Source organism: Pholis gunnellus (assembly GCF_910591455.1).
Source record: "Pholis gunnellus genome assembly, chromosome: 5".
NCBI lineage: Eukaryota > Metazoa > Chordata > Actinopteri > Perciformes > Pholidae > Pholis > Pholis gunnellus.
This window is the reverse complement of record NC_136531.1, coordinates 25,950,323-25,977,121: the sequence shown is the minus strand read 5'-3', so window position 1 is coordinate 25,977,121 and position 26,799 is coordinate 25,950,323. Positions and strand designations below refer to the sequence as shown.

Here is a 26,799-nt window from a genome sequence, read left to right as displayed (position 1 = left end):
CAAACCTCTAGTAACACCTAAATAAATACATCTGGATTCATGGACATGAAACTACTCTTAGAGTAGGGATGGGTCGTGACTTTTGAAATTCATAATTGTCCTTAAATGATAAAACAATGAATGAGCACTAATGGTCTGAGTCGGGATGTGAACCCTGGTCTTAGGAGTCAAAGAAACTTTAGTTGTTTGCATGATGCTGTTTAAATGGATCTAAAACAATAATAACAGCTGGAGGTCTTTAGGACATCATGGGGAAATATTGCTATTGCAGATGAAACCATCAAAATGTCTTTGCACTCTGCTCATAACAATGAGAATATCTCCTTATGTACATCATTTCAATATTTTGTTCATGTTTCTACACTCAGAAATCTTTAGGATCAATATGTGTTGTGTGTTTATTTAGTTTATTTTTTAAGTTAGATTGTTTTGTCTTTCTAACATGTATGACCCAGTTGAAATACTTCTCATGGTTTACTGACTGGCATAACCTTTTAGCTCAGGTACAGATTTTAGGGATATGAAGCATTTGAAGATATTCCAATAAATTACACTAGTGGGTCATATTCTATTGCAGAGTCAACAAAGGGTTAAACATTGCTCACATGCTGGCAGCTAACTCGTGTCATCATCACAGTGATTGAAGAGGCATCCCTGACAAACAGCACATCCACCTGCCTCTTTATGACAACAACAGTGTTGGTGAGCATCAATGGACAGCATCACAGGTGACCTGCAGCGTTCTTTCAAACACCTCGGCCCTCCATCTGCAGTTAAGATTGGATCACATGGACAGGGGAGGGAAAAGCAGAGATGGTCCAAACAGAGCATGTGCAGCGGACTGATTTCAGCCAGAGATCCGGCTGAGTTAGCTGGCTAGCTGCTCACCCCTATCTGACATCAACAGATAGATCTTGGCAGAGGAGATACGGAAGATGCTACGCGTAATGTTCTTACAAGACGATTGCCATCATCAAACCTGAAGGGAGGCGGCATGTCAGCACCAACAACGCGTCAATTCAGTCTCTGATGAAGACGTGAACGCTGGCTGATTGAGACGTACGGAGCATTGTTCGTCAGCAGATCTCTCCATCTTCCCAATTACGACCGCATGCGGGACGGGGAATTCTCTGTCAGCCTCTTTATCGAATCGGACCTGGAACATGTTTGTATTGAGTTGGAATGTTAAGCTGTGCACGTTAGATGCCACAGTCAGGATTGAGTGCATCTAATACCATATCTTCACAGTGGCCTTGTAATATGTTGATGAGTGCAGTGCAATCTTGCATTTCAGCAGCTTGGAAGAATACAAAGTAGGCTAAAGCATTTGTACAACTGCTTAAAATACAATCAAGCATCTCTCCATGGTGTTACTCCAATAACCAGGCAGGAAACACCGGGGAATGCTCATAACCTCCCTGCCCCACCGTCAGTCTGTCTGTCCTCAGACAAATAAAGAAAAGCTGCATGTTGTGGAGAACGTCAGCAGCCCACGAGGAGGGAGCAATCAAAGCCAGCCCGAGGTAATGAAGCCGCACAGATCCAGCTATTTAAACACTTTATACTGTCGTAATGTAACCACGTCTTGTTGAGAAATACCATCAATCCTAAAGACCTGTTACAATACAGCAACCTGGTGCAATAAATGTATGAAATCAGGGGAGCGGTCCCCCGCGTTCTGTACACTCAAACAGGTTTGTCTTTGTTGTTCCTGACTCGTACTGACGCTGAAAGCTCTAATGGAATGTCTTTCTTCAACGATGCCTCCATCACAGTTAAATGTCTCAACACTGGTGAAATGCTCAGCAGATGGGGCAAATCTTTGATTGAATTTGTGTGAAAGTGTGTTTGTATGTGCCGGGGAAATAAAAGTGATTTCCCGGGATAGTTTATTTGCAATAGTGACAATTATAATTCCACTTCTTTCCTCTCGACTCATCATTCCTGAACGCCATTGAGGTCACAGTGCAGGCAGCGATCTGCAGCCACGTTGCAGACAAATGTAAGGAACCAGACTTGACACCTCATTTCAGTCTGAGGCTCGCTGCCACATGCAGACCTAAGGTCCGTGCTCTGTGCCCAGCTGTCGTCGGCCGAGCAGGCCTGTGGAGATGGATAGGTAGACTGCATAGAGAGAGAGAGAGAGATAGAGAAAGAGAGAGCTCCTGCATTTGAGCTAACGGGATGAAGGAGAGGATAATGACGGTGCATGCAAAGCAGATGCTGATAGAAAGATGCAGCTGGTGTGTGGCTCTCACAGCGGCTCATGCATATTCAACATGTTAGACACACAAGGCTACCTGAGGCCTCTTTCCTCGGGCTGTCTGTAAAGCCGTACATCCATACTGCAGACAAAGAGAAGGAAGGAGAGAAGCAGAGAGATTATTCAGTTGGACAGCATGCAGAAGCAACAGTATGGTAAAGCACACCTTTTATTACATCACAAAATATGAAGAGGCAGAGATAACCCGGGATGACTGCGTTTTCTGAGCTCAGTGTTTTTCTTCGTGCTGAAGAGAATAAAGTGCATCTGAGTGTTGGTACAGTTCTATTGCAGACACTACAGACTCAAACCCTCCCTCCTTCAGACTGCCAGACGCTGGCTCCACCCTTCCTGTGATCCCCTCTCTCCATCTCTCCATAACGTTCTCCATTCCTTCCTTCCCTCTATCTCGACCTCTTGGAATGTCTGAGATGGGCGTCCCCCTCCAAAAAAACATCTCAGCACCCCCCAGCCAGGAAATGAAACGCCATGCATCAGAGACGACAGGGACTGGGGGGCCAAGACTCGGGTCGGGGTGCAGTAGATAGAGCTACTGTGGTATATCTCAGGGAGGCCGTGATTTCAAGTTTGATTTCGAGCCAAAATAATATTTTACAATACGTTTTTGTTCTACTGAGAACAAGAAGGAACGTTCTTCACCAACACAGTCTCACTGCATACTCTTCAAACCACAACACATGTTCAGTGGACCACAGCTTCACACTACTGTTCTCCTCTAGTGTCGAGTGTTTGGGACGTGTCGGGGACGGCGTGTCACTTCCTGCTTGGTACATGTGTGGTTTCAAAATAAAAGTCTGACGTAGGTTCACTACTCAACAGAAATATATTTTGGGTAAAATATGTATTTCTGTGACTGCTGTTTTGTGTAAAGTAAAAGGAGTCAACATTGACTTGGTTTCACCTGCGGTCAGCTGACCCCGGCGACCTTGTTCCAAGAGCTTGTTATAAGAATCTTTGATTGAGCTCTGCTTTATGTATGGATCCCTCAGGCATTTCAACACAAGAGGAGTAGGATCGATAGTAGACACCTTCCAAAGCTGCAGTGAGAAGCATTGAACTGAAACAAGTTAAAAAAGGGTCCACAATAAAATTACACTAATTTAGGTTCATCTACTGCTTTTTCCCATCCTTCATGACCCCTCCTGACCCCAGACATCCCTTCATCTCCCTGTGTATAAACAATATGAACATGTGTGACATCTATGTCTTTCCAGGAATAATGAAGTAAACTATAGGATTGAACATATTGAAAGTTGGCATGGACTGCTTGGTCAGATTCTTTAATTAGATGATAGATGCAGCACTCAATGGGTTTTAAAGGACGTGAGACGAGAGACGAGAGACGAGACTCAGAGGTCTAAAAGAAATCTTGCTGCTTCTCTTCAGCTCATGACTTGTGTTCAACCATGGCCCACTTCAACAGTGACTTCTCTGTTCAGTCTGTGTGATAAAATGAGCTTTATGGAAATGTAACCATGGAGTGTAAAAATAGAGACGCAGTCCCACAGAGATGGTTGAGGCAAATGGATCGTGTTTCTGAAGGATATGGCCTTTAACAAGTTCATCTCGTTTTATCACTCCATGAAAATGTTCAAAATGTAACAATCTGAAAATCGTGTGCTTTCCCAACGAATCAACTCATCTTTAGAAGAGTTTGAAGTTTGTGTACTTCATGATCCTGGCGAGCGCTGCCCCTGTAGTGAAGCCGACGCTCCTCTGCGTCGACTCACGAGAGATAATAAAAGCCAAATCCCCAAGCCGCTACCCTCCAGAGCCTCAGGGGCTTTAGCTGGATTGATGTTGGCCCGAGGGAGGGACACTGCTGGTCCCAGGTCAGCCAGGGTCAAACCTCGCTCACTAACGCCCTGGCGTGATTACTACACACCGGGCAGCTCTCAGTCCAGCGCTCAACATCTGATTGATATTAACTCTCTGACTCTGGGCCCTCCATGTCCTCCATGCTTCATTCCTCTCAGGTCTGGGTGATGACGTCACAAACCAGCAGAGCCAGCAGTGTTTTCTCTGTCCCTTTGCTTGCTGTGGGTCATTTTTACTAGAATTCTGACCCCAAACGCCTGCATTGTTCTGCAATTCAGGGTCTAAGGACAGTGAAAAGGGGCATGTCAGACCAGTAGATTAGTAGATTGTGTTCCTGTTTACATCAGTCCATCAACGAGCTAAGACCAGCGGCCTGAGGAGTACAAGGAGTGACCGTTTACTGAAGTATGTGATCTCTCTCTGGAACCTTAAAGATACGTTCCCAAAATCCAAACCCGAATGTGAACTGAGTTGAGTCTCTAAGTATTCTGGTTTGTTCTCTGGAATTAGTATTTCTAGCTCTAAAATGACGACTATTGCTCTCATTCAGATTAGTCCAACCTTCACTTGTGTTTGGCAGCTATACATCTTAAGTAAAGAGGTAAAAATGAAACACCAAAGTATGGTTTACATTTTGTACTACCTTGTCATTTGCAAGTGCCTTCATTATTTCAAATGTTGATTGTAAAAAGAAGTTATTTCTGCATCAATTTAAAGGATGATAAGGATAAAACCACAACTTAAAGTATCTTTAAATCAAATAAATCCATAATTTGTAAGGATGTTTTAGTATTTCAAGTGTACAAATTCCTTACTTTTAGAGAACTTTTATCAACAACACAACAAACAAGAGGGCACGCTGCTACTTTGAGTTTAATGCTAATGTTAGCATGCTAACCTATTTAGCAGGTATACTGTTTAGAGCTAGGCCGATAAATCTGCCAGGCCAACAACTCCCAAATAATGCCATCAGTATCAGCTTCAAGAACTCAGGGGGGAGCCACAACATTTACCATCTGAGTTTAGTGTGTTAGCATGCTATCATTTGCTAATTGGCATGAAATACAATGTAGCATCGGTATAAATGCCAGAACTTTTCCAGTTATTTGGTCATAAACCAAAACACTGGACAAATTGCAATTTTCACCTGATCATGGCACCAGATGAAAATTCAAAGCATCTCTTTTTACAGTACATCCTGAGGGCTGCACGAATGTCTGCACCAAATTTGACCGAATCCCTTTAATAGTTGTCCACCTGCAGGAGGCGATACAGAGGATGAAAAGCAAGTCTGAAAGAGATGGGAGAGGTGAAGACGCAGAAGCAGAGATGTCTTTCACTGCGAGCTCTAAATCATCTGAGTGGAGGACACATTTGACATCAGCATTATGTGCTCAGAGTCTTCTCTACAGAACTCAAACAACAGTGAGAAAGTACTTTCTGAACCTTATCAATAGGTAACAAAGTTATCCTCAGACAGCCACACTGACGGTCCAACCTCACGCTGGCTCTCCCTGCATGTCCTCCACACAGTCACAGCTTCAATGGTAAACCCTTGTCACCTGACACCACGACAAAGGCAACCAATAACAGCTAACCAGTATTGATGGGACACTTGTGAAAAAGCACAGCAGCCGAGAGTTACACCGCCACTAACAATGTCAAACCACAGACAGAAGATAAATGGTATCGACGCCATGTTTAGCAGGAAGAGGACAGAACAACAGCGACTTTGACGAATGACATTCTTGTGCAAACAGAGCAGTGAAGAGAGCGACGCTGAAGGGCCTCTGCTCTAGCTAAATAGAGCGGGGAGGGGAACGACGCTGAAGGGCCTCTGCTCTAGCTAAATAGAGCAGTGAGGGGAGCGATGCTGAAGGGCCTCTGCTCTAGCTAAATAGAGCAGTGAGGGGAACGACGCTGAAGGGCCTCTGCTCTAGCTAAATAGAGCGGTGAGGGGAGCGACGCTGACGGGGCCTCTGCTCTAGCTAAATAGAGCGGGGAGGGGAATGACGCTGAAGGGCCTCTGCTCTAGCTAAATAGAGCGGTGGGGGGAACGACGCTGAAGGGCCTCTGCTCTAGCTAAATAGAGCAGTGAGGGGAGCGACGCTGAAGGGCCTCTGCTCTAGCTAAATAGAGCGGGGAGGGGAACGACGCTGAAGGGCCTCTGCTCTAGCTAAATAGAGCAGTGAGGGGAGCGACGCTGAAGGGCCTCTGCTCTAGCTAAATAGAGCGGGGAGGGGAGCGACGCTGAAGGGCCTCTGCTCTAGCTAAATAGAGCAGCGAGGGGAGCGACGCTGATGGGCCCTCTGCTTTAAATACCGCAGTTAGCTACAACAGATCCCGAGCGAGGTTGAGAGCTAGTAACGTTAGCAGCACCGCTAACGGCTAACCAACGAAGGTTCCGTTCGGTTACATTATGATGTGTTCAGGCTCTGCTCAGTGACGTCTTCTCGTAAAATGTAGTTTTGGTGAGAAACTTGAATAAATCCAGTAGATTGAAGATGTTTTCACATGAATATAAAATAGATATTAGAGATGAATTATGAGCTGTTTAACTTCCTAAACAGATCATAATACATCATTGAAACTAATAAGACAACATTTATTGTAATGATTTCCTTATCATTTGGATTGTGTGTTTTTATGAAGAAAAAAACACTATAAATTACTATAGCAAAGTATATTATTTTTTTCATGTTTTACAGACTTTAGAGCAGTTTAAATGATTTTTGGGATGGTGGCAAAAAAAGAAATAGTCTTGATCCTTGTAGACCAGCTGCTATAATCAAACAACAAAGGGATCTGTATCTGCCAATATGGATCATCAATGATGGGTAATTAGTATCAGCTGCATTAAAACATGAACCGAGATCACTAAAAGTTATATTTTCTCCCTTTTTTCTTTTGTGTAGATCTGATCTGTGGCCGTGATCCGATCCCAACCGTAAGTTTTAAGATCCGTTGCACCACTAAAACCTACAAACTTGCAAATGTCCACGCTGTGGAACTAATAAAGGATTATCTTATCTTATCTTATCTTATCTTATACACACATACAGACAGAGTGAGAGGCCATTCCAACGTTAGGCTGAAATCTTCTCCATGTCTCCACGTAAACAAACAAGCGTCTGTCTGACAGTCTCGACCCCTGTGGCCTCCACAGCCCAAACAGCACCCTCCTCCGTTCCCTCACTTGGAGCTCCATCTGCACTCTGCAGAGCCAAGGGGAGCACAGAGACCCCTCACAAGAGGAGAGACGAATCAGTGTTTGGTTTCTGTTGAACTTTTAAAGTTCATTTTAAAGTTCCGTTTCTAGGAATTATTAGATTAAATGATTTAGTTGTTTCAACTGTACTTTCAAAAACGTTATTGTCACATTGTCTTAAAAGGAAAATCCCATATGTGAGATGGCATCAGGCCATTATTAGAGGGGATGACTTGTAACAAAAGTCCCTCAACAGACTCCTCCACCAGGACCCCAAACGGGTTTCCTGTAGATGCACCAGTTGTAGTTTTCTTAGCTGAAATCTGACCTGCCCATTTTGACTTTCCTTCTGAGAACTATATTTGACAGCAAGGCTCCAGACTTTTCTCACCACCGTCCTGGAAATATCATTCCAAAAATCATCTTGTCATTGGTAGTTTTAATGATGTATTATAATGAGATTAGAGCTTAGAACAGCTCATAATTCATCTCTAATATCTATTTTGTGTTGATGTGAAAACATCTCCTTCAAACAAACTGGATTTAATCAAGTCTCTCAGCAAAAACTACAAGATTACATTTAAACTTGATCTGCTGAATACTCATTTATACTGATAGAGCCTGAACGCATCATAATGCAAGTCACTGCAACCCCGTTAACATCAGCTGTTTGGCTCCTTTATCAGCACGATTGTGCTATAGAGAGATCTGTGCTGTCTGCAGACCAGCCGTCACTGGGATGACTCTCAGCATGATGGGAATAAATTACAATATAAAACAATATCATATAATATGTGTACAAACTCCATGTTACACAATGTTGAGAGAACAAATACCCAGTTTACATGTGCTGTTCTAAATATCCTCTGTGTCTGCATGAACGTTTTCTAAAAGCTGTATTTATATTTTTCCAGCAGACAACGAAAACTAATACCACCAAAGAGACATGTTGGGGACTCCACTCCTTCTCCTTCTTTCTGACTGTTACATCTGCATCAGGAGGTGATTAGCCTCTTTAGCTTAGCATAAAGACTGGTAACCTCACTCAAGACAAGACTACAATCACATAACTCCCGCTAAGACCACGAATCTCTGCACTTCTGTGTGAGTACAAATGAAACAAAGATACAACTAGTGAACTTCAGAGGTTTTAGCACAACCTCAGCCCCCACCTGGAGGCTCTGTTTGCTGTCAGCAGTGGATGTAACGGTCACTAAACGCATCTTCAAAAGCATCTCAGAAAGAAAAAGAAAGCAGCATAAATACAGCGATGGAACACTTTAGGGTGTAATGTACTTCCTGTAACACGCACCACCTCTACATAAAATCACATGAATAAAATAAAGCATGAAAATATGTACTGACACACTGGGTTTATAGACGTTTAGATTTGTTCCATGATGTTAATCTAGAATAAACCGGAGGAGGAATGTGCTGTACTCAGATGTTATGTAACTGTCCAAAGGTGTAAAAGTAGACGACCTCTTCAGGGTCGTAGGCGAGGTCCCCGGGTCAGTGGAGTGGTGGAGTTAGCTCACATAAAGGTTTAAATCTACCTGTTTCAGAGCACAATGCACTACACCCCAAGAGAGAGAGCAGCTGGAGCTGGCTTATCTGCAGCAGCCATCAGCTCCTGTGGATGTGACCGAGGAGGTAGTGAGCTCCCTCTGAGCCGACGCAGGAGGGTCACACACTTCCCAAAAATCTAACTTCACTTGAAGGAGGTCCCATTACTCAAAAGCTTTAAGAATGAGGTAAAAAATCAAGGGGCCGCATCGTATGAACTAGTTTTGCATTGCCGTACCAAAAAAACAAGCGTCAAGCTACTGAAACATCAAGACGAGCTCTTTAAGGGAATCATCCTCCAACAACCACAAGCTATTTCCGTGCTATTTCTCGTCAATAATTCAGAAGAGGTATGACTGATAGTTCTTCTGTCTACCGGGCTGTAAACAAACGGGGTTCCAAGGTGCATATATTAGTGGCTCACATGTTAAGCAGCTATGCTGAAGCTAATGCCCGCTATAAGATGGCTAAGATGGCCAATGAATGGATGAACGCTGGTATAGTAGCTTGTTGCAACGTGCCACTGAATCCACATGTTGGACGCTCAGTGGAACAGGTTCAGGTTCATAGTCGGGATGGTTTTACCCTGCACTCTACTGAATTACATGTGTGGCATCCAAAGGAAGTATTTCAGCTTTTGTTGACGTCTTAAGTCCCAGGAATCAGGACTGAAGCAAAGCCCCTTAACAAGCACAAACCTCCAAAGGTATCCCTGAGAAATCCCTCTTTCTTACTTTATTGAATCATGAGCAATACTAAACATGGAGCTAGGCCGGGACACATCTCACAATATGTCATAAAATACCTCTACATGTGGTGATATTGTAGGGTTGGCAAGTGGTGCCTTTTGCGAATATTCATTTTTGATAAATACTCATCACTAATGTGGATATTTTCACTAAGTGGGTAAAGGCAAATAATAGTCAGTCTGGTAGGTAAATGACTTTACTGTATTGCAGCCTTTAAACCCAGGAAACGACAACACGCCATATGACGATATCTAATATCTAAGACATGTCATCTCATGCCAACATGTTGATCAGATATTGATGAATCGGCATGCCCTACAAAAAGCTTCAGTGAGGACTGAACCCCCCCCACTGTGATATCAGACCTACAGCCAGAAGGAGAGGAGGCTTCAGCTGAACCCACCCCAACACACCGCACATTGACATCACATGGATAAGAGGCATACGTCATGCGGCATCACATCCCCCCCTCAGATCTGCAGCTTCTGTCCAGAGCAACAAGTTGAGAGAGAAAAAACTACAGTGAAGGAAAAAAGCAGGTGACTTACCCGACTTGCGCTTGGAGCCATAGTCCCTGAAGGAGAAGCAACACAGGAGGGACATAGTTAGTGACAGAGGATGCTGCTCAGGCAACAACAAAGCTCTCCTGAACCACCGCACTCACACAATCGGCTTTAGCTCACTAACAAATGCTTGTGTGTGAGGGAGAGGGAGAGAGAGAGGGGGAGAGAGCGAGAGAGGGAGGGAGTGAAGGATAGAGAGAGAGAGCGGGAGGAACGACTTTGGCCAGCTGCCTGTACTTCCAGCAACAGACACAAATTAGTCATGTGACTCCAAAACGGCACCACCATCCTCTTCCTACACTCCTCCTCCCCCCCTCCCTCCCCTCTCCGCCCTGTCAGACAAGAAGATGACCCCTCCCCACAGTTTGAAGAATCAGGGGGCTCAGTTTAAGATGCCTTGCTTAATGGGTTCTAATGGGATTAAGCCGCAAGGCTCAGCTACAGACTGAGGGGGGGGCTGTGTGTGAGGCTGAGCGGGTCGGACTCCGCCCTCATCAGCAGTGACTCTCGGCAGCGTGGAAATCAAGTTTAAAAAAAAGACAGCGGAGGACAGATCAGGTGAAGACCGACGGCGCTATTTATAGAAACACAGACCTGACAATCTGTCCATCCTGCCCCATTCTCCCTTCCTCCCCCCGTCACCTTTCTCTTGTGCTGCTCAGTGTCCTTCCCAAGGCCCGATCAAAAGCCTCACCCATCCTCACGCACGTCATCCTGCTGCAGTACTCAAACAACAACCATGAAGCGTGATGCTGCAGTGAGGCTGAATCCCTCCTTCACCCTCATATCAACACACAGCAGCAGCAAGGATCTGGAGACCAGACGGTGCAACACCACTCTGGAGCACCACATGCCAGCTCACGGCTGTGGGTTCATCTCTCAGGATGACAGAGGGATGTGTGTGAGGTAAGCAGGTGTAGGTCGGTGAAAATGTCTTATTGAACGTGGCTGTTCCTCTATGGTTCAGGATCAGCCACCCAGCTCCAGCATCGTCAACTGGGGCAGTTGAGCCCCCTGTGAACAGCCCATTTCATTAATGAGGGCGCTCTGATCTGGTAAAGGTGTGACCCGGAGCAACATCAAAGTGCACTGCCAGGAAGAGCAGCGTGGCCAGCGGTCACTGCATGAGGTAAATGGAAACCTCCTCTGGGGGGCTTTCGCTGCGACCACACTCAAGCTCAATAAAGAGACACGACAAGTCCTCTGTCCGCCTCTGAGCATAGACACGCGCTCTACAAGCAGACAGCAACACAACACGCACGAGCGAGAGCCGCTCTGTGTTGTTGTGAGTCGCTGTGCTCCCCTCTGTCCCGTCGTCGTCTGTGATCTGACGTGTCCGGCACTTTGTGAGCGGCAGCGGCCGAAGAATGAGGCCTTTGTACCGACATCTCCACCACCATCGCTGCAACCAGAATACGCTTCATTGTCACCAAAGTGGGACAGGCAGAGAGCGGGACTTGACCCCCTCTCCTCATCTGGTCCGTCTCACACACATGCTGGACACACGGCCTCTGATATATGGGGAAGGGACAATATTCAAGTCTTATACTACACATAATAATGCAGTGAGCTGTGGATGTGTCTCAGTGGAAGGTATGCGGTGGACGGACCGAGCCCTAGGAGTTGGCAGGGGATTTGTCGGGATGTTTACCCTTTTTCGCTCCCGGCTCGCCGCAGTGGCATTAAAGATGCTGGTATCCTCTGACCGGTGAAGGGGAAATGTTTTACTTGTCCAGGCAATGCTAGCTGCTGTGTTCACGCTTCCACATGCTCAGTGCCCTTCTCTTAGCCACGCTCAATCTTTTGCTGCCTCAATCAGACGCATTGTCCAACATTTCTGGTAAGCTCAAATTAGTTTCGTAAAACAAATACTTCTTTTAGAAATTGGAAGTCCCAGTGGATTCCTCAGCCAGAGGCCAACCCTAACAGGGAAAAAACTCCTATAGTCATTCATTTCATTGGCCGCCATGAAATACCACTTGTTGTGGTCCAGCCTTGTAGGAGTTAACATGCAGGGATTCAGGTCATCTGGTGAAGAGGCCAAAGGAATGAGCAGACTCAGCAGCCAGCACTGTTTGACCCTTTCTACACCTTCTTTCCATCAATAGTTTACTAATAGATTGGATGGTGATAAAATAATTCAACATTTTATTCATTTTTCACTCTATTTAAAATGTGTTTTTGATATTTTCAGAGGTTCATAAATGGTACAAGTGGCCCAGTGTGTGAAAGGAATGCCCCCTCCACCAGCCAAACTAGTTTCTATATGCATGCTGGGTGCCTGCTGGGTTAATTGAACAAGCTAACAGTAAATGATCCACGCAGCAGCCTGACAATACAATAGGTGTAAGAGTGGAACCTGCAAATGTCTGGTTGTAACTTATCGAGGCGGTGAGGACAGGGGCCGATGAATGAGCTCTGTTTGGTGAAGAACAGCAGCAGCAGCATGACAAGTGCTCTGCTGTAGCAAACTCCCACCGAGCCTGTTAAGCTGCTCATGCTGTGTATGGTTTAAAAAGGCTAATACAAGCGTGGAGCTCTATGAACAGTCCCAATCAGGACAGAGGCAGCTTCTGGTCTGACGGTAGAGTCTACACAGATCTCTGGGTGAGGGCCGCGCTGCACTGGAGTCTCTGGGGTTAGTGGTTCTCGATCAGATGATCATGTGATCAGATGCATTCCCAGAAGACAGCTGTTTGTTCACCCCGACACACACAGTGACTGCTGATTGGATCGATAGCATGTGTTCTATTGTTGTTATGCTGAGCGGCTCAAAGCAAAGGTTGGCTCGCATCACGTGTGGGCGGCTGGTAGCGTTAAGCCTTCACAAAGGGCTTGAGAACAACATGCCTGCATGGAACCCGAGCATTAGCCCACTGACACAGCTCAGGAGGCAAACACTAGTCAACACGCAGCCACGTTAGCCACGTTAGCCGTGTTAGCAACCTGCATAGCACCGAGATTAGCCTGGTTTTTGATCATTATTTCTGTGACACAGTACAAAGAGAGCTCTTTAGCTTGTTAGCTTAGCCACTAACACTTAACATTACATTGGGACATGCCAGTGGGGGTGCGGCTGGCTATTTTGGGCTGTATTTTTTTAGAGGTATGGTTTTGGAGGCATCTGCAAAGCATTAGGGCACAGGGGAGGGGAGGGGCGGGGGGGGGTACAACGTTGAGAGAGGGTGGGAGGATGAGGAGGCAGAGCAGAAACACAGTGACCGGAGTCCCTGGAGGCTGAAATCAAACATTTCCTCCGTCTCCTTGAGGAATGGAGGAGAGGAAGCGAGGAGTGAGAGGCGACGTGAAGAATACATCCTCCAGTGGTGGAGAAAAGGGTGTTTTATGTGGCGACGTGGAATCTCAAGGCCATTTTTTAGTAGAGAAGCAGGAGACCAAGATTTTACAGCCTTTCAGTATACGTCTGTTTAACTGCTACGATGTGCAGTGATGCGACACCTGTTTTCTTCTGTCCCAGCACAGACTGGAACATGCACAGATGTTGACTATTCATGCACAAACATGTGCAATTCAAAACGGCTGTTATTCTGACAGCAGCGCTGTTTAGTGACACTGAGTGACCAAATGGTATCGGTGTCAGTGCGTGTGTCTAACTCTGTCAGACACAGAAAAGAAAAGGTATGTCCCGATCAAAAACATCAACAGGTGGGTCCGCCACGGACATTCAAACACATTGTGGTCACACTGTTCGTCACACACTGACACTTGGTCACGGTGCATTCACTGACCACGGCTCCGTGGAGCAGGTCGCTTCCATCCGGCTCTTATCAGGTCCAGAGCCGGTGGATGGATGAGTGGTATGAAAATGATGATAGTATTACTACAATTAGATTAGTTTGTGGACATTAACAAACTACATTCTTTTGTAAACTCATAGTATGACTCTAAATTGTGAAAGAAGAAGGCAGTGGATTTACTCATTAAGCGTGTATGAGTGGGTTGTCAGATAATAGGCTAATCAATGTGTGTAGCCAACTGGCTGCAAGTTAATGACTCTCAATGGCCCCCTGCTGGGCTAGCCTGCAACACCAGGAAATACACACTCCCACAGATTATCTCTCTCTCTCTCTCGTCCCTGAACTCACCACCCCCATTCATCCGTCAGCGTCACCAGATCCAGACCTCCACCGCTCTACACCCCCCCACTCTAAGCCCCCTCCAGAGCCCCAAATTACCCTCAGCCTCCCCTGTCTTTGAGCCCTCATGGCCGTGACCAGGCTAAAGCTCACTGTGGGCATTAGCACACTATTAGTGTTCAAGGAATTAATTAACCTCAACACTCTCCCGTACACACAGTCAACACACACGCATTGTGCCCACAGAGACTCATTCGGGTTGCAGATGTACCAAAGAATTGGCGGCAACTAAATACACGCAAGTTTGTGTCCCATGTGAGGAGCATCAAGGCCTTAAGACCTGAACCCTCAGGGACTGACATCCTCCTGGAGAGACTGTGAGGGTTTGAAATGATGTAAATATGAATGGAACAGCACTGTGCTGCAACATTTCACTTTACCATGACACCGTCAAAAATATGATTTGTTTGATACTTTTTACTTCCTGATTTAAACGTCCTCCAGACTCTTTCCTCACAAGATGAGCGGTCATTTCAAATAATCTATTTACTCGTTTTTTGTCTGCAGAAATGCAGCTTTATGGAAAGTGTTCATAAAGGACTCGAACTGTCTGAGAGAGAGAGAGAGTCCTCAAACACTCGATGATCTGACAGAGGGACAGCTCAGTGAGTGTGGGGAATGGGATCGGGCATTACAAATACATTTTATGTTCCACTGAATAATCTAGACCCTAAACCAACTAACCTTCTGTTCTACAGGACACTGCAAGACGAAGGAATTATGTTTTGAAACTTTTGCTGATTAAATGTGAGAATTCCAGCCAAACCGACTCTATAGCAACAGTTCCACAGCGATATCGATCCAAAGCTTGCAAACATTATCTAACATTATCTAACATTATCTAACATTAGCGACTGTAGCAGTGTAAGCCAGCACGCGTGTGTTCTGGAGTACAAGGTTTCATTTGTAAGAGGAACGTTATTTGTTCTTTCAAAGAAGTTACATTGATCTGACTTTAAATATACACTTCCTGTCGACATCAGTGATAGAGCTGGACACACATACGCCCCAATCCTTATCACCCACTTATTCCTAATTAGCCCAAAAAACACCAAATGTGTCTTCCCCCTGTCACCAGGTACAGCCCTGCTACTTAGGCCCAAAATCTGACCAATCACAGGAGTTCATGGCTTAACCCCGTGATAATCTGATAATCTTGCAGCATCTCTCTCCTCGAGGCACGAGCCAAGGTCGATGCCTATTGTTATTCAGGGGGAGGGTTGTGAGGGGGCATGATGAACGATAACGTCGGCCATGTCTCACACGACGGTAGCCTATCGGGGGGCAGTGGCCAATATTTTCATCATGGCTGAAATGCAGTATGCGCATATGAATCGAGACATTTGTCATGGTTATGGTCTGCAGAGGACAGATAATGCCATTCAGGCTGATAGTTATATGATTGCTAAAGCAGGGCCCAGACACATGGAACACATCACAGCCCACAGCCCATGCTAATTGACTCCAGAGCAATGCAAGATGGTGGGAAAAGTGTTAAGCAAGAGAGAGGAAAACATCATGTCTGACAAAAAGGGGAAGGGGAGTGTAGCGTCAGCGGGGGGGGGGGGGGGGGGGACATAAAGAAGACACTGGATACATGTATAGAGGAAGGGGAGCCTTAGGGAGGTTTGTGAGCGGACAACAGATCACGCCGGGGGATGAACTGGACACAGAGCAGCTGAGGGCCGTTTGTGTTGTGAAGCACGCCACCATGTGGAGACGTACCGGAGGGTAGAATCAGAGCTAATGTAGCTCCATGGAAAGCTCTGAGTTCTGACTTCTTACTGTGATGCAAAGGCAGTGCATTACGTAGAGCGGCAACCTTTCTGCTGGAGATCCTTCAAAGGATGGATTCACATTTTTGAGCTCACTTTGGCCTCAAGTCGCCACGATACGGGACAAAGCCGCACCACATGTGAGCAAGGTCGTACTGCAGCCTCAGTGCGCTGTGTGAACATCTGGACAGAGATAAATGGACAGCGACACTGACAGCTCTGTGAGCCGAGACAACACCGAGGTAAAGAGAGGAGGGGGGGGACTGTTAGCCAATGTTCGGACGCCTGACTCTGATTAACATTCTTTTTTATACAAATGACATAGATTAGTCCCAACGGGTCCACTCTGCAGTGGAGAGATAGAAATACAGATATATATATATATATATATTAGGGCTGTGAAATGATTACAAATTTTAATCAAATTAATCACAGGTTTCTGTGGATTAATCATGATTAATCACATATTACCGATTTTTGTCATTATTGTGCGTCTTTGCGGTGCTTTGATGCTCGAGTCCCCCGTTGCCACTCGCAAAACTTCCCCTCGTCCTCAACAATATTAATCGGTCTACAGCTTTTTGCAATCCATTTGGCAACTGTGCTCGTCAACTTGTCACAGGCAGACTTAGTGAGGGAACTACGTTGTTCAGTGAGGGTGGTTTGGCGCATTCCACTTAAACTCCCCTCACCGACCAACGCATGCGTCGCGTTGAGATGGTACTTTAGGCTGGTAGTGCTACGGTGAAACCATAACGTCTTCCCGTTTACGTTTACGCCCCTTTTCCTAGAGGCGGGAATTGCCCCCTCTCTACGGCAACCCTGATGGGACATATCTTCAACACCAGAAAGGACAAACATGAGACAGTCTGTTACATTGGTTTCTTAGGATAGCAGCTAACGTCTGACTGCATTAGAGATGTTTTGATTGAGACCTGTATGCTTTTGCTTCGATTATTGTTGCGTCACCTTCGTGATCTTAATGTTTTGGATATATCCTTCCACTGCATATTGCAGTCCCTTTTGCCTTGATCCGGAGAATATCGCGGAGATATTACTCCAAAAAGTATCACTGACACTGACAGATATAGCGCTGGTCCCCGTCCTCGCCATGCTTTCGGGTTGACAGTCCTGGGAGTTTTGTCGACGTAGCAACAGTAACTAAGGGGGCGAACGGTCAATTGTGGGATATTGGAAGTAGTACCGGTTTCTATTCCCCCCGTACGATATGAATTTCCACATACCGTCATACCGGTGCATAGCCAGAACACTACTGACTGTCTTCAACAGGCAGCTAAAGATGATCTTCGCTACTGAAAATGATAGTGGTGGAGCTAGTTATTTTATCTGTATTGAGAGGGACCCCTAGTCATGGTCATAAATTTATAACAATTAACAACCCACAACTAACGCTCTTTAACAGAGCAAAACACCACAACACAACAGTCTGTGACACATAAACAATTTGTAACACTAATAATTGTACATTTATAAAATTTCACCGCCGAACTGCATGCTGGGTACAGCTCACTCACCTGCTAGCACAACAGTCTGCTAACAGCTGGGAGAGGCTCGGTCCTCCAGTAACGCTACATTACAGAACAGCGATGCAGGATAAACATAGACAGACTGGAGATGCACCGATAGAGTTTGACACATATGCAACGCTGATTACTGTAAGATGTGTGGTATTTGTTATAAATGTACGTTGGTGCGTAGAGGGTGATAACAAGCTGTACTTGGAGGGGTTTAGGACCCAGGGGAATGTAGGTGAAGGAAACCGGAAGAGATGGAAGACACTCCACACAAACAGCTGTTCACCGCTCTTCACGATCCTGTAGAACAGATTCTCAACTGGTGGGTCATCGCGGACCCGTTTTCAGTGGGTTGCGGGCCTTTGCCTTAAAGCAGCGGAGTTATTCACGCTCCTTTCCAGCATTTACGGCACTTGTTCAGCGGTGCAGGAAAAACACAGGCCAATGTGTTGTAAATCACGTCACGTGATGCAGTTTAGCCAATCAAATAAGGTTATTCTGATATGTTTCCTTACTCCAGTGAGATGTACCCACACCGTGACACAGGGAGGAGAGACGAGGAAAGACATCATAGAGCATAAGAATATAATGTGAAAGTCAAATATCTGTGGTCAATTTTGACAATTTAAATTGCTAAAAAGACTGCATTCCCAAATCAGTGCTGTGAAAAGATAAAAGTGTTTCTTTTCCGCACACTTGAACTTGTGGTGAGGTGTATGAGTTTGAAGAGAATACTGTGATATACCGTCCGTGATATACCGTCCGTGATGTACCGTGGTACCGCTAGAGTTAGGCAAAATACTAGAGTTAGGCAAAATACTGTGATATACATTTTTGGTCATACCGCCCAGCACTAATTGGAAGCTCATTCTGCGCATTTAAGTTAAAAAAAAATACCGAATTAATCCTGTAATTTAATCATAACGCGTTAACGCGTTATTTTTCACAGCTCTAATATATATATATATATATATATAGAATGATTTCCCCTTGACTGATTTATTATAATAATTTCAAGAGACGTAGAGATAAAACGACACAGTATTTCCAAAGAAAGAGGCTAACTTCAGAAAAAATGTGTTTACTTTATCGAACGACTCCTTGAGGGAGTCACTGACCTCCAGAATACAAGACCCAGACGAGCCTGCTCTGCAGAGGACTTCCTGTGGGCAGTTCAAATGCATGCACAGTTCCTGTTTTTGAAACATAAAAAATGTCATCAAGCTGTGATGATAGCGTCTCTTCTTTATGTACAATATCCTCGTTTGTTGTAGTTTTCTTCGGCAGGACGTTTCAAGGCGTCAAAAGCCAACAGAAAGACCAGAGATCCAGCACAAGTCCAATCAAAATACGTTTAATGTAAAAAGAAATACGCTCAGCTTGAAAACGGAGCAGCTGATTGAGTGACATCAGACCGCTGCAGTACTCCACTCCACAGACAGGGGAGAGGAGAGCTCCGTGTGCTTGCTGAGCTCTGATTGATGGGATCGATTCCTGTGCCTGTGAGGCATGTGGCTCATTATTTCTAATCAGATCACAGTCAGAAATAAAACCTGTATCTCACATAGAGAAGGAGACTGCTGCTGGCTAATGTCAAAGCATGACTCACTCACAGTGATGTTATGGAGACAGGGTTAGAAATAAGAAACAGTTTGATCCAGTCTTAAAAACCTGAAGCTAAATGTCAGTATCTTGTATATATTCTTCTGAAGCTCATCAGAGAAACCGTGGGAGCCCAGTGCACCATTGGCCTTGTGCTAGCCCCCCCACACACACACACACTTCATCACCCTGGTAGCTGTCCTGGCCCCGCTCTGTTCATCACACCCATGTACAGTCTGGCCCTCCCAAAGCTATTACTGTAGCGAGCCCAGCCTTGACAACACCCTGTGTGAGTGAGTGTGTGAGGAAGTAGAGCAGCAGTGAGTCAGACGCCATCGGGTGGGTGTCTGGGTGGATGAGTGCATCCATGTAGGATGATGGCGAGAGAAAGGAGACTGTGGAGCACAGACGGGAGGTGCACTGAAATAACCTGACAGCAACAAAGGCTGCTGCACACAACTAGCGAGACCAATTTAGTCCCGCAATGAAGACTCGTCTCCTGCTGCTGTCTCTGTTTGGCTGAGAACACAAACATTTTTGAAAGATATAATTGCACGAAGTGTACAACTGCTCTGTTTCAGACGGATCGATAAACGCTCACACACGAGAGCACGTACATGCACACACACACATAAGCGCTGCACGCTCGGCTGACCACTCCTCTCACTCTGACACACTTAAAGTGTTTAACCCCTTCCACGCGCTGCTGTGCGCTGCTGTCCTGCTCGGTCTCCAGCGAGTGCTATTGATCCTAATAGTTAGGGGAGTGCAGCATCTTATCCATTAAGGCTGAGTGAGCCTGTCCCCTGTCTCCACCTCAGCAGACGGAGTGGGATGGACAGATGACTGGTGGGGGGGGGGGACAGAGGTGGGAGACTGGGAGGCAATGAGTGGAGAGGAGAGGGAAATAAGTAAGGGATAGAGGAAGGGTAAAGCTCAGGAGGTAATTGAAGAGGAGAGGAAGTAAGGAAGTTTATTAGCATAGCGCCTTTCAAGAGCAGCACGTCAAAAACACCATCAAATAAAATATATAAACCATTTCAAACAGCATGGTGTCCACAGTGTCCACAAATCTTCCACCAGTCCAAAAGGAGAGAGTTCCAAAGTGTAGGAGCCACAACCTCAAAGCAACAGTCTCTTAGTTTTAGGACGGGAACTGCCAACAAACACTGACGCTAGGACTTTAGAGACCTGCTGATGACTCAGTTATTGTGGACTAAGCAGCTCAGGGATATTTCGCTGAGGTTCAACGCTTGAAGAGGACCGGCTCTTCTATATTTGACTCTTTGGCGTACCGTGACTTTTTCTTGCCCACCTGCACTCCTCACAAGCTGCCAGTACTCCGTTTCTGCCTTCTCCATGTCAGAGTGAGGACAAGGGCGCTGTAACTTATTTCTTGTCAAATAATGTTTTGCCAGCGTTAGGCTGGAGGATGGGCACACTGCACTGTGTCTCATACGGAGGTACCGCTGCTGCTGTTGTTAGCGCTGTTCCCGCTGTCAGCACCGTTAGCTTCTAGCTGCCAGCTCAGCCGTCTTCACGCTGGGAACCATGTGGAGGCAATCCCGGCTGTATGGGTTGTAGCTGCTGCGGTAGTGGGCCAATCACACGTCGCAATAAATCTAAGAAGACACCATTTAAATATCCCTTTTTACTATAGAGAGGGCACTAAAAGGTATCGTATGTTGTTTTGATGCTACTTGGTCCCAGTACCCAGCCCTAGTCAAGATAGCATTTGAGTTTCTGAGTACTCTTGTGTTGTATAATCAATGGAAACAACCACTTTTTTCAAACCCAAACCCGAACCAGGACTCACTATTGACAGATGATCAACAGGAAACACGCTTTGATCAGGACGATCCTAAAACGCACAAAGTTCTGCGTGAAGTGATGCACATAAAAAGCGAGCAGACAGAGACGATACCGGGTCATTTGCATTAAATAAGCTGACGGGACACACACACTCAAACATACACACAAACCCTGTTGGATTAATATTAGTGCTCAGCATCCTGTTTTCTTCATCTGCAGCACTTAGGACACACATGTGCACTTACACATTAAAAGCCCCACACACTACCCACACACTACTCACACACACAATCAATGGCCCATGTCATTCCTGAACACACTACCCCATGGGTCATTTCCATTTAGCAGATGCATTATGGGTAGGTTAATGGAAGAAAGCCATCAAACTTAGCCCTGACACAGTCAAGTCCTCTGGATGATGACGTCTTCCTAACAATTAACTGAGAGGTCTTTTTCTCCTTTCTTTCTTGAAATGGAGAGCGGGCAGCTCACCCTTCTGAGTATGTTCTTCTTTTAGTGAGACAGAGTGAAGGCCTGCAGGGATCCAGAGAAGCCAGAAGAGGTTCTGGCTTCATTTGATCTGAAACTAACTAGAGAACAGAGGTTACCAGCAGAAGCTGAGAAAGTCCCATCAGAGAGGTAGGGGAGAGCCCGTCCACTGCCTCAGTCTGTTGCTCAGGAGATGGTGGTTTACAATTGTAACCCAGTTTTGGGAAAATCCGCAAAAGAAAATGTGAACGAAAGCTTGTTTCCACCCACTCATCCACTTCTGTTATTCCATTATTAGGAGTCAGTTCATTGAGATAAGCAGTAGGTGGCGACCGTTCTCCAGTCCAACCCCATTATACCACTGAAGAAGAAGAGGACGCATCAAGATGACTTGACTAAAAGAGAGGAACGTTGAACGGTGGAAAACAATTGGAGGTAAATATGACATTTGTGTATTAATGAGCGGAAGGTTACGTCAGATCTGAGCGGAGCGATGAGGAGACTGTTTTTAGTTTTTAGTCATTGATTCACTAAGATGCACTTTGTAGAGTTTTGCTTTCATAAATAAACCAACTTTTTCGCCTCTGCCAAGCATAAAAAAGATTTGCGATATTTCAAGATTTTTGAAAAAAGTTGTGTTTTTGAATGCGCAAATTAAAAATGTACATAAAACAGATGGTTGGAAACACACTTTGTGTCAAAAGCTGCACTGACATCCAACAGCATCAAGAATGATCCTGCATCCCCATGCATCAACATGCCATTTAGGACTGTGAGAAGAGATGCTTTTGTTGAGTGCAACTGATGGAAATAAGCACTATTTCCAATTTTTTTAATAAGAAATTGGATACTCGTTCTAATTGCAGAAAAGCACAATCAAGTCACCTAAAGTCCATTCATCTTCATGGAGAGCAATAATCAGGCAACGTAGACAGTCAGGCAGCAACCTCCGGTTCTGCCGAGTGAAGTCAAAGCTTCATGTGTTAAAGCTGCATTCTCTCTAGTGTCCAGCAGGGGGCGACTCCTCTGGTTGTATAGAAGTCTATGAGAAAATGACTTCTCTCTTGATTTATTACCTCAGTAAACATTGTGAACATGAGTTTATGGTCTCAATCTCTAGTTTCAAGTCTTCTTCAATACAACGTCTCTATGTCAACGCTCCGCATTCACTTCTGTTCATTGGTTGCAAAAAAACAACATGGCAACGACGGCCGTAATCCAAGATAGCGACGGCGAAAAGGCCAAACTCAAGACTTCATAACGAGAGTCCACAAACCAAACGAAGAGGTATTATTTACACAATGTACTTACATGTACTTGTTGGAGCTTACCATTCTAATATGATGCTGGATAGTTTAATGAATAATTTGAATAGTTATATTCCGCGAGTCAAATCTGAATCTGTCACGTAACCAGTAACATTTCTCTGTCAGGTAAAGGTAGTACTCCAATGTCTTCCTCTGCAGTAGAAGTACACAGTAAGTAGTATACAGTTGAGTTGCATATTGTGTAAGAGCTTTGGGGCCTTTAATAGTTATTTCAGTGTACAATGAATAGTAACATATTTCAATATCATTCATATCTGAACATCATAATACATCTATAGCTGTTTGGGGCTCTTTAGGGGTACCAGGTCCAGGTGGTCTACCTTGTCCACAGTAAAGTCTGCTCCTGGTGGTTCCTCCTGAACTAGACTGTAGTTCACTGGAGTTCCTGACCGTGAGGAGCCGTGACGTCAGTGTATGGTGTTACTACTGTGTCTCATACAGGTGTGTTTCTGACGTGTTGACTTTGTATGAGCGGTTCTCCAGAAAGCTGCCATGCAGCAACACCACAGGCCAGACGTTCAGTTATGAACAGCCATCTTTTCAACAGACACTGCTCAAAAAGTACCTCTTTCATTCTATTCCTTTTTCTTTTAATGTGTCCCAAGTTTCACTGTGTAAACACCTGTTTGATTCCAGTGGCTGAAAGAGAAATATCTCAAATTCGTCCCTGTTTTGACACACACACACACTGCTTCATCTCCCACATCTCCAAACGAGATTAATGCCATTTCTTTAAGCATCAACACACGTAGAGGAGAGAGAAAGAAGCATGAGAACGAGTTGAGAAGGAGGATTGGAAAAAGGAATGGAAGAGATGCAGGGCGTAAGTCAAATGAGAGGCAGGAGGAGAAAGAGAGAGAGAGAGAGAGAGAGACAGTAGAAGAGAAGCGAGATGGAAAGCTGTGTTGTCAGTGAGGAAACGAAGGCTGTTGCTCAAAGACTGATCGCGTCGGCGTTCGTAACCTTGAGCCGTTGCTTCAATTTATACTTGAATTTATGAGGCCGGGTTGGATACAAAGAATTAGAGGAGGGAGAGGACGATAGGGAGAGACACCCTCATTACTCTGTGCTGAAGAAACACTGGCAGCCAGAGGTCACTAAATCCTGCCTGCCTCACGTCTTCCCTCTCATCCAACGGAGAAAGGCGAGGGCAAAACTCTAAACTACAGACTGTCAGCAGAGGAGGGGGAGGTCTAACAAACAGTGCTCGGTTGCAGCTTCCTCGTGCGTACAGGAGCACATCACAAAATAGTGCGCTACTGGCATTCCAGGTCTTCTCTAATTAAAAAGCACCCAAAGGGGCTATCTCCTGCTCTGAAACAAGTCAGTCTCCTCCTCGCACTCCCCGTTGGAGGTTTTAACGAACTCGGAGAGAAAGAGCTGATCTGGGAATAGACTAGATAATGAGCTTATCCACTGTACATCATACTGTATTTTGGGGGGGGATATACAGATGCTCGGTGTGTTAGCATCTGAGCTATTGTGAGTAACATTATCAATCAAAAAAGTGATGACTTCATCATCATCATGTGTGCATGCTGCTCCTGTAATCAGTGTGAGGTGAAGACAAAAGTAAAAACAGCCTTCAGTACAATACTTATGACCATGTGATATTTCAGTTTTTCTTTTTTAATAAATTTGCAAAAATTTCTACATTTCTGTTTTTTTCTGTCAAGATGGGGTGCTGAGTGTACATTAATGAGAAATAAAATGAACTTTTTTGATTTTAGCAAATGGCTGCAATGAAACAAAGAGTGAAAAATTTAAAGGGGTCTGAATACTTTCCGTACCCACTGTAGCTTTATGCTAACAAACACAACCTGCTCCATGCAGAGCAGTCCTTACACTCAACCCATGTTCCAGAAGTGTATTATATGACATAGTAATGGATTGGATTTGTTGATTCATAATCACAAGCTAGCAAATTCTGAAATTGTCCGTCTAGGATTTAAAGTGACTCTATGCATCCTTTTAGAAAAAGCATGGCATTGTTTTTTTCTCTTCTTCTTCTCTTTTATTCTGTAAATTGTTTATTTTATTTTTCTTTATTTACTGAATTTCTCATAGTATTATTGCTATCACTCTTATTTCATTTTGACTTTTATGTTTTTATCCATATTTCAATTTTTTGTCTCTTTGTTTTATCTTATTTCTTATTATCATTATTGTTGTTTTTTTACTACATGTTGTTGTTCTACTTCATATTTATTATTACTATCTCTATCTCTCTCTATGCATACACATATTGACTTTATAAATAAACAAAACTGTGAGGAAAAAATAAAGTGAGACTCTGCAACTGTTGTTGAGCCCACTAGTTGCCATTACGAGATAGTGGCACATTGCATTTCCCACAATTCTCTTGAGTCTTGAGTTGCTTTAACGACATCATCATTAAGTGACCGAATGAAGCTCCATCAGTGGAACGGGACCACGATCACAACTACTTCCTGGTAAACATGCCTCCCCCTCCGCGTGTTTACTTCTTGTCTTATTTTAATAATACAACTCTTAGAATGTTTATTTATGACTACTGAATATTTACATTCAAAGTGCCAATTTAGGTTTTTGAATGACATTTTGAATGTCTGTCGTCATATTTCATGAAATCATCACCCAAAGAAACGCCATGAATGAAGTTTGAGACTATTCAGTACAGGCCTATCTATGACGTGAGAACACAGGCGCACACGTTAGCTAACGTTAGCCACACCACACCACACAGGCAAAACCTCTCAGTGTATTGAACTGAAGTGTGCACTTTATCACTTATGAATTATACTTTTCATTTGTAAAAGGAGGACCTATGTTATTTCAAATGATGAAGTCTTGCTTTGACCACTACACCACATAGCCCATTCACATCCATCCTGTAATTAAAGCAGTAACATTCTTTTTTCTTTTTCTCCAACAGAGGATGTCAAAACCAATTTCAGACCAGTGTTTTGGGAGCGACACTACATTAGCATAAGCTACCACCCTCAGTGGGGTTTTGAGTGAAAGTGCAGCACAACAGGAACGACGGTGTCGCTGGAGAGCTTGACGCTGAGTCAGATGGACGATTAGTCTGAGCATACAGCATGCGTACGGGTGTGTTGTACAGTATGTGACACTCACTCCACTGGGGGGTTGACGTCCTCGGCCTTTGTCTCAAAGAAGCGCAGCACCTCCTCGCTCTGAGAGATCTGAGGGGGGAGTCGCACCAGCGCCTAAGAAGAGAGAGAACGGGGAGGTTAAAGACCAGCTGATTGATTAGTCCTGTTGTTGTTTTCATTGAACCATCTTCATCTCCCCCAGTGGCTGTCCACATCCTTCTTTTGTTTTGACTGAAATCCTTCCTCTGAACGCCCAGTTCCTTTTTATTAATCTGGAGCTCCCACTGCAGAAACCTTTCTAGGATGCTTCTAGGTTTTTCTGATGCAGCTTCCACCATACTCCGAGCCACTGCTATGGTCTCCCCATCCTGGAATGAACTGTACTTGTATAGAGCTTTCTAGTCTTCTGACCCCCTCAAAGCTCTTTTACACTACATGTCATCATTCACCCATTCACACACTGATGACAGGAGTGACCATGCAAAGTGCCACCTGCCCATCAGGACTGAACATTGGAACACTGCAGGTGCAGCCTTCAGGAGCAACTTGAGTGTTTTGCCCAAGGACACATCGACATGGACCAGCGGAGCCGGGGATTGAACCGCCGATCTTCCGATTAGAGGAAGACGGCGAGTCACAGCCTCCCCTTTAGTGATAGCGTATCAGTAATGTATCTCTTGTATAGCGCCTTTAAAGGGCATCATACAGGCTTCTTTGGAAAAGAATAGTGTCTGGGTGTGCAGGGGGAGTACTTGGTTAATCAAGCATCCTTTCTCCTCTGTGTGTTAATTGACAGAGCCACACGGCAGTCAGAGAGA

The 26,799-nt window shown here is 44.9% G+C and overlaps 1 protein-coding gene across 4 annotated transcripts in view; it reads right to left on the bottom strand.

The window, feature by feature from the left end:
• The window catches only part of sh3pxd2aa (SH3 and PX domains 2Aa), a gene marked incomplete at its 5' end in the record, with an annotated part of 63,049 nt that overhangs the window by 31,940 nt on the left and 4,310 nt on the right, over window positions 1-26,799 (bottom strand). For 2 of the 4 annotated variants that reach the window (XM_079159107.1, XM_079159106.1), the window contains 3 exons: window positions 2,301-2,345; window positions 10,174-10,199; window positions 26,004-26,095. In XM_079159107.1, the coding sequence (XP_079015233.1) occupies window positions 2,301-2,345; window positions 10,174-10,199; window positions 26,004-26,095 (163 nt within the window). The remainder of the gene's footprint in view (window positions 1-2,300; window positions 2,346-10,173; window positions 10,200-26,003; window positions 26,096-26,799) is intronic. The other 2 variants (XM_079159108.1, XM_079159104.1) reach the window with 1 other exon arrangement.